This window comes from Lipotes vexillifer, unplaced genomic scaffold (genome assembly GCF_000442215.2).
Source record: "Lipotes vexillifer unplaced genomic scaffold, Lipotes_vexillifer_v1.1 scaffold502, whole genome shotgun sequence".
Taxonomy (NCBI): Eukaryota; Metazoa; Chordata; class Mammalia; order Artiodactyla; family Lipotidae; genus Lipotes; species Lipotes vexillifer.
Genome location: NW_006784433.1, coordinates 772,795 through 781,478, shown reverse-complemented (window position 1 = coordinate 781,478; position 8,684 = coordinate 772,795). Strand labels below are relative to the sequence as shown.

The 8,684-nt window shown below is 32.7% G+C and overlaps 1 protein-coding gene across 1 annotated transcript in view; it reads right to left on the bottom strand.

Annotated features, from left to right (window-relative positions):
• Positions 1–8,684, bottom strand: part of KHDRBS2 (KH RNA binding domain containing, signal transduction associated 2) — a 721,580-nt gene that overhangs the window by 19,943 nt on the left and 692,953 nt on the right. The window contains exon 8 of the mRNA XM_007456845.1: positions 6,771–6,829. Within this exon, the coding sequence (XP_007456907.1) occupies positions 6,771–6,829 (59 nt within the window). The remainder of the gene's footprint in view (positions 1–6,770; positions 6,830–8,684) is intronic.

The following is an 8,684-nucleotide window of genomic DNA, read 5'->3' as shown; positions in this document are numbered from 1 at the left end:
CCCGTGTCCCCTGCATCGGCAGGCGGACTCTCAACCACTGCGCCACCAGGGAAGCCCTCTTAGTCTTTTTTTTAAAATCCATGCCCCCTTTTAATAAACATAAAATCTCCCTAAACTCTGAAAATTCTATGAAGACACACTAAGGTGGAATAGCTCCCGTATATATATCTTCCTAGTTGGTGTATTTCCATGTTGGCAAGAAAAGTTCTCCAAGCTTTTAATTTTGTACTCTGTACTTTGTGTTTTTTAAAAATGTTCTTTTTGTACATTCGAAATACAAATCTATATCATATAGAATATATTTTTTTGTACATGATCAGTTCATTCCAAGATTCTGACAATAAATCACTCAACTTTTGCCTCTCATTCAGTTAAAATGATTGTATTATTAACTCAGCAGAAAGTTAAGTAATGAAAGAACTTTCCTATGACTTGTTTTATTGGCTCCTCAAGAGAGTTGTTAAATGCATGTAGATTATAATTTTTTGTGGACTTTCGATTAGGTGAATTTTAGACAAAATCAAATTTGAGATTTAACTGTTTAAACACACTTGTTCAAAAAGGCACTATTTGTTCAAAAAAAGGCTAAATTTTATTTTCCATTATTTAAACTTATAGTTTTTTTTTAAATGAATTTAAAATGCCTGGTTCTATAACAATGTTTACTTATAAAATCCCCACTGTTCTAAAAGTAGACTGTACATAACTTGTGTGTTACCTTTAAGAATGCAGATGGCTGGCACAGTTTTGACCTTTCATATTAAGACTGTAGGCTGCTTATCAGCATGCTCCCATGTATCCATCTAAAACTATTCTCAACCTGAGCGTCCAGGAAGACCACCCAGGAACTTTTAACTGATGCCTAGTTCTCATCTTCAAAGATTATGATAGAGCTGCATTGAGATAGTAACTGGAAACTAGTATTTTTTCAAAATTCACCAGGTGATTCGAAAATGTATAATTAAGGTTAAGAATCTCTGATCTAGGGACTTCCCGGTGGCGCAGTTGTTGAGAGTCTGCCTGCCGATGCAGGGGACACGGGTTTGTGCACTGGTCAGTGAACATCCCACATGCCGCGGAGTGGCTGGGCCCATGAGCCATGGCCACTGAGCCTGCGCGTTCGGAGCCTGTGCTCCGCAGTGGGAGAGGCCCCAGCAGTGAGAGGCCTGCGGTAAAAAAAAAAAATCTCTGATCTAAAATACTGAAACGCAGGTTCCAGTATTACCTAAAATTGTTGAACTCAGGAGTGCATGATTTAAAATAAAATTGAAACCACTGTTAAGTACATCTAACCTCAAATGAACAATGCAAGCAGTGAAGTGGTGGTGCCGTGCTCATTTTGGCTGTTTCTTGCTGAAGCAGTATAATCTGAATTTATTATCAAAACTAGCTGGATTAGATATCCATTTCATTGCAACCTCTGAAATAGTAAAGAGCAGAAAATTAGCTTCTCCTTAAGGTAAGTTTACAACTGGCTATTAAAATACTTCAGAAGCACAATTTCTTTAGTTCTTCTTTCATTAAAAATAAAGTTTAAAAATCTATATTAAAAGTTAAATTGAATAAATCACAGTGATTTTTTCTCAATATTTCTCAATAACAACTTCGATATTAATCCTATGATAAATACTTTGTATACACTACTATTAAAAATGACTGATAACTTCTTGCCCATATTAAGAAAACTCATCTCCATTTGTAAAATCAACTTCCTCAAATTTCTATTTCTATTTACTATTGCAAATGAACTGTGTTTGCTCTTGAATAACATGGTGGCATGATTGCCAGGTAGTTTCATTTTCCTTTGCTGTTTTCACAGCTTAATCAAAGCAGGGCTTATTTTCACATGGGGATAATAATCATTCCAACTCCTCATCACAAAATGAATGCATTTGTGTTCTGCAATCAATTTGAAGTGAGGCACTCAAATGCCCTAGAATAGGGTACAAAAATTCTTTTTGCTTTCATTCATTTCAAGACAGTGTATTAATATTACCCTCCTTGATTCCACACACGTGTCATCTAAAATGTCACTACAGAATAGACCTATAATTAGCTCTTCAGTTCATCCATTAAATACATTTTAATAAACAGCTCTCTTCTCTGAGAATAGAATATTACTGTCCATTCTTAGCTATCAATCTCAGATTAGAGGGTGTTTCTTATTTGAAGCATTGATAAGACAAGCTGATCTGTGCACTGTACTTAAAATGCACCCTTATTGAATTATCAGCTATTCAGACTTATCCGAAACAATTATAATGATTCTGATAAGGTAGGAAATATTTTAAAACTGCAAAAACTGATTTGGGATTTCTGTAAGTCAAATATTCATGTTCCAAAAAGTTTGTTATCAGAAATTTAATACTTAAATATTAATTTAATAATAATTTAACATTAATGAAATGTTTAGTAATCATTAATACAATAAATAATATAAGTAAATTATTATATATTATATTTTATATATGAAGTAAATATAATTGTATCATATTTTCATACTAATATTTATTTAAAATGCTTAATATTTAAAATTTTATATTTACATCATTGTAAGAAAATAGCTTAATATTCAATGTTAAATTTTACAAAAATAACTTGAATAATTTAATTGCAATGAAGCTCAAAGGGATACATGATATTCACAGAAGTCAGCGTATTTGTTACTTCACCATGAATTATGGGCCCAAAAGAGACAAATACAATTTCAATCTGGTGATACATTAAACATGATGTATAAAGATTCAGATTGAAGTGTCACACTGAATGACTGGATTTTTACTTCTACTGGTTTATTTCAAACTATTTTTGAAGGAATCCTGAATGAGAGATTCCATCCATGAGTCTTTCGAATGCAGGATACCGTTATTCTGGAGAGCATTCCCTGTTCCTCTCCCACAGCTCTTTCCTCAAGCCTGAGCAGCAAAGAAGGTTCTGGGGCAGCCTCCTCACATACTACCTAAGTCTGGGTGTTGCCAGGAAACTGAGAATTGGAGCTCTTTGTTTTATAAAAATACAGATCTGTATCCATGGCACAACCAAAGCGTAACAGAGAGGAATTAGTAATTCAAAATATAAGCGAATAAGCAGAGATGCAAGATTTACATTTTGGAGTAAATGTTATTAATTTAAAAGATTGTGCACAGTTCATTAAATATAAACTATAAATGGATACTTGTTAACATGTGAGGTATGGAAAATTTGTGAAAAACATCAATCTATAATTGACATGAGTCAGTCCTCAAATCACTGCTCCACGTGCATATTTAAATGTTATCATCTGCCCATTTGGACGTGACAGGCTGAGCAACCTATGGAGCAAGAATCCTGAACTTAAAGTACCCTTTACATAATCACCTAATACCAAAATCTGAGGGCATATAATGCATATTAATTTAATTAGGCTTTATGATGCTAAGCTCTATTTCTCATCATTTGACCTTTTTCTATTTTCTGTATAGAATATGGGAACATGGACACTCCCGAAATTTAAATATCATGACTATACGGATTTAAATATCCATAACCATATTTAAATATCATGACTATATGGATTGACATGCAAGCAGTTTCTTTATTTTCTGGTGCTATAAAAGGAGTGTTCCTTTTCAAATCTACATATTTATGGTTAATTATAATGGCACATATGAAAATAAATTAAATTCTGTATTTTGTCAAGGTATTATCCTAATGATTAAGAACTGAAAAAAAACTTTTATGGTGGAAAAATCTTTTAGGAATTTTTATAAAGCAGTCTATATTGTGTTTTCTTTTTAAATAAGATATGTATCATGATGCATTTAAAAATTGGTAAAATATGTAACAAACAGTAAAGAATGCGTAAATATAGGAGTGTAATTTAAATTTTCTTTTTTTAACCTAAATTTTCTATAGTGTATGTGTATTATTTTTAGAGTAAGAAAAAATAACTTATTTTTAGATTAATTATACCTATGTATCTACTTAGATTTCTTAGCACCTGTGGCAAAAAAATTTTTTTCTAAAAATATATAATTACTTTCACATGTGCGTCATTTAAAACAGTCTCTTTTGTTCAGAGTTCCTGACTGCATTCTGTGACCCAGTGTAGCAGAGATGAGTCACAGTGAGCAGAGAGGATTATGGGGTAATGGAAGGGGCCCTGGGCTGCTGGTGGAAGGGGCCCTGACTTGTGAGCAGCCTCCTTGCTGAACTCCACTGTTTCCTATAAGCTGCACCATGAAAAAATGTTGCAATTTGTTGGTTAGATTTCTTTGCCTCTGTCCCTGGAATGTCACCTCCTGACTCCAACTAAATAAGTAAATAAATTCTGTCCTGAATAATTACCCTTCTGATGTGAAAATCAAGAAGCACTTTCCAAATCAGAATGCATAGAGGGCTGATATATCAACATTTACAAGAAAAGAGTGAAACCACCTTGAATGTGAAGTGTATTCTTGAATTAATGCTTGCTCAATGATGCCAGAAAATGGCCACAGATCCTGGTGGCCAAAGAAAAAGTTAAGACCCTAAAGCGAAGTCTACTTGTAGGCATAAATGTGTCTAATCATTCAACATTAAGAATATGGCCAATTTGGCTGAAATTTTAGGTAGTAAAAGCTATTACTTAAAATTTCCTGCCTAATATAATTCTTACTCTGTCCAGACAGTCAAACCACTATGCACATTTTCTTCATTACTTTATTGAAAATATTTTTCAACTGCTTTCTGTGTGCAGAGAATTGCTTGTTGGTAAATTTTAATTTAACCCAGAATGAAAGCTAGTGCTTATGAGCAGGAGCAGCTTATAAAGTGATAGAGGCTGTTTGTCTCTAGACTTGGCAGAAGCAGAAGAGCTCAACACCCAGGAAAGCCCACAATAGGTAACAGAGGTGAGCCCAGCTCTCCTTACGATGACTCCTGCATCTCCATTAGAAGGTCTGAGAAGTAATAGTTTGTATTCACATATTTTCCCCTATTGCCTTAATTACACGGCATTAACATTTTAAATGTAAATAATTAAGAAATAGATTGCCTACATGGGAAAAGAATCTAAAAAAAACAAAGAGTAGATATATGTATATGTATAACTGATTCACTTTGTTGTACACCTGAAACTAATACAACATTGTAAATCAACTATACTCCAATAAAATTTTTTTTAAAAAACAAGAAAGAATAAAGAAATATGACAACTAAATGCAATGTGGTACTCTGGATTGAACCGTGGGACAGAAAGAAAATATTGATGGAAAAAGTAGTAAAATCTAAATAAACTCTAGAGTTTAGTTAAAAAAATAAAAAAGAAATATACCCTATTACCAACTATGCAGTCAGATATCATCAAATTCATCTCTGCCATTGATTTCAGTGCATGCAATTCTGTAAAGTAAAGCTCATAGGGGATTTTTCCACAAATTTATGTGCCATGTGTAAAAAACAATGACTGTATTTTGCAAATAAAAATTCCATTTAAAAAAGTGATTTATAAATAATAATATATCTTCTCATTAGAATGTAAGCTTTAAGTGATTGCTCACTGCAGTATCTCCAGGATTGAGAACAATGGCTTACATGTGTTAGCCATTAAACAAATATCTGTTACATGAGTAATGTTCTCTGACCTTCTACTGAATCACATGGTTTATAGTTTGGCACAATTTTTATATGTAGAAATACGTTTCTCAACAGTAGACAGCAGGAACCAGGGAGGGAAAATATCTATCGTGTACACCATCATATTCCTGGAGACTGACAATACCTTTGTGCACAAAAGACAAATGTGCATTTTTGCTATAAAATGGAGATAAAATACTTCAAATTTCAATATATTATAAAGAAAAAATAAGAAAATATATGTATATACTCAGCTTATGTATAGCAGTGATTGTGATGGTGGCTTATTTTTATGCTCCTACTTCTGAGTTGGCCTCATGAGAGTCACCAGAGAAGTGAGTTGATTTGGTACCTCTGGTTCCAAGTAGGGTGCACTACTTTTTCTCTGATGTTTGGACCTTCCCTTCCCTGTCCTGATGGAGCACTACACCATCATGTGGAGACCTGAACACAGGAAATGTTCATCATCTCCTTTACTGATCCTCATAAAGAAGAACAGAGTGGCCTTGGTATTATTTTAATAAAAATCCAGGACTTGGGAACATTTAAATGAATGTTATTTTTCAAGGCAATCAACTGGTGATGCTGCACATATATTTTCAGGAACCAGAAACTACACTTCTAGAGTGATGTACTATAATGATATATCATAGGCACTCAATAAATCTTACTGAATTGTTAACTTTAAGTGGTTTTTAAATTAAACAATGTAATTTTGAAATTAATTTTATAGACTGATATTTTTATTGACTATTAATTCTTATGAGTCAATCATTATTTAGCACTTTCAGGAACTACACATACTATAAAAATAACTTAAAAGTTACAATTTCTGCCCTTCAAAGTTTTAAAATCTTTTAACTGTATGATCATTGTGATAGCAGAAAGACAGCATTGCTGTCATATCAATGAATCAGACAATAGACACAGTGAAACTGTTGCTGTTGAAAGTTTTCTATGATTGTGATTAATTGCTTTTGAAATTTTGATCAAAATGGATCTGTCCAATACTTTGGCCCTGGCTCTCTACATCAAATCTCACCCTGGAATTACATAAATCAATGTAGTCTAGACTTCTGTAAAAACTGGGGGAGAGAAAGATAGAAGTAATTTCTGAGTTGTCAGTGACTGATGGATGTTTTGATTTCACAGTTTTAGTAAAGTAAAGGTCTTACCGTAGCTGTCATAGGCATCCTCACTTACTCCATGACCATAGTCATAGTACTCAGGCACACTGCAATAGATTTAGACAGCGATCAATATTACTGTATTCAGGAGGAGTCAACCCAAAAACTTATATAGAATTTGAATGCAAAATGTGTGCTAAGGTAATATTCCAAGAATCTCTAGGCATAAGTCACATATTTGAACATAAATAATAATAGAATAATATCAAATAGAATTCAAAGAAGAATATTCAGTAAGAAAAATACAGGTTATTGACAAAGAGTGCTATGATTTTCTCACCCCACCTCAGTACTTAATCTCTGTCCTCCAATTATATAAATCAAATTTCCTCTAAAGCACAAGTATGACACTTCAAGAGGAGAGTTATAAAAGGTCTATTTCCAAGAACAGTGCTACATAAGATGACAATCTGCTCAATTGTGTGTGGGTTTTAATGCAATTACCTTAAGAAATATACATCAATTTCATCTTCACTTCCAAACACTGAAATTATATTTATACTCCCTTCCAACTCTTCCACAGTATGTCCCTAGGCTTCTCAAACACATAAGCTATTTCTTCTCACTTAATATCTTGCTAGATGCTTAGCCTAATGTTACCAAGTCATAATTTTAAAAAACACTATACAAAGAGTGGAAATTATTTTAATTTAGCTTAGTATTTGGATAATTAATGATATTTTAATTTTATTTAGGTATCTACAAATATTTGTGATACACTGTATTTTTCACTCAAATAAGCTCATTCATTTAAAGTTCTCTACCTCATCTATACAATGGAATATTACTCAGCCATAAAAAGAAATGAAATTGAGTTATTTGTAGTGAGGTGGATGGACCTAGAGTCTGTATACAGAGTGAAGTAAGTCAGAAAGAGAAAAACAAATACCATATGCTAATACATATATATGGAATCTAAAAAAAAAAAAATGGTTTTGATGAACCTAGGGGCAGGACAGAAATAAAGACTCAGACATAGAGAATGGACTTGAGGACATGGAGAGGGGAAAGTGTAATCTGGCACGAATTGAGAGAGTAGCACTGACATATATACACTACCAAATGTAAAATAGATAGGTAGTGGGAAACAGCTGCATCCCATGAAGAGATCAGCTTGGTGCTTTGTGACCACCTAGACGGGTGGGATAAGGAGGGTGGGAGGGAGATGAAAGAGGGAGAGGATATGGGGATATATGTATATATTTAGCTGATTCACTTTGTTATACAACAGAAACTAAGACAACATTGTAAAGCAGTTATACTCCAATAAAGATGTTAAAAAAAAAGGAGATGACTCCAATGGAATAAAAAGAAAATGTTCAAATTCTTTTACAAAGTAATTAAAACAATGAATCAAAACCTGACAAAAGTGCAAAAAAGAAAAGGATAGTTCAAATCAGAAACTGATCATATTATTGAGTTCACTGGACTATCTGAAAATAAGATGAAAAGATGTTTAGTTAAATTTTACATCCATTCTTCTTTTACTTTTTTTTTCCTGGATTTAAAGAGGTATAATTGACAACTAAAAATTTTTCTAAATGTAAGTTTTACATCATGATGTTTTGATTATATATACATATATATGTTGTGAGATGATTACCCAAATTAAGCTAATTAACATAGAAAAATAAAGTTCTCTGCCTGAACCTTAATTTATAAGCTTATATATTTATACATATATATTTACATATATAATTTGTATATATAAATTTATAAATTATATCGATATACTAATTCCTCTAAGTATATAAAAGTGTGGCAAGAAAATGGCTTAATATCAAATACCAAATTGCATAAGGTCTGAGGGTGGGTGATAGATGCCAAAGAGTTAGGTTGGAAGGAAGAAAGAAAGGCCTAAAATTATTTGGTTGTTATTATCCTTCAAGGCAATCCCATAGG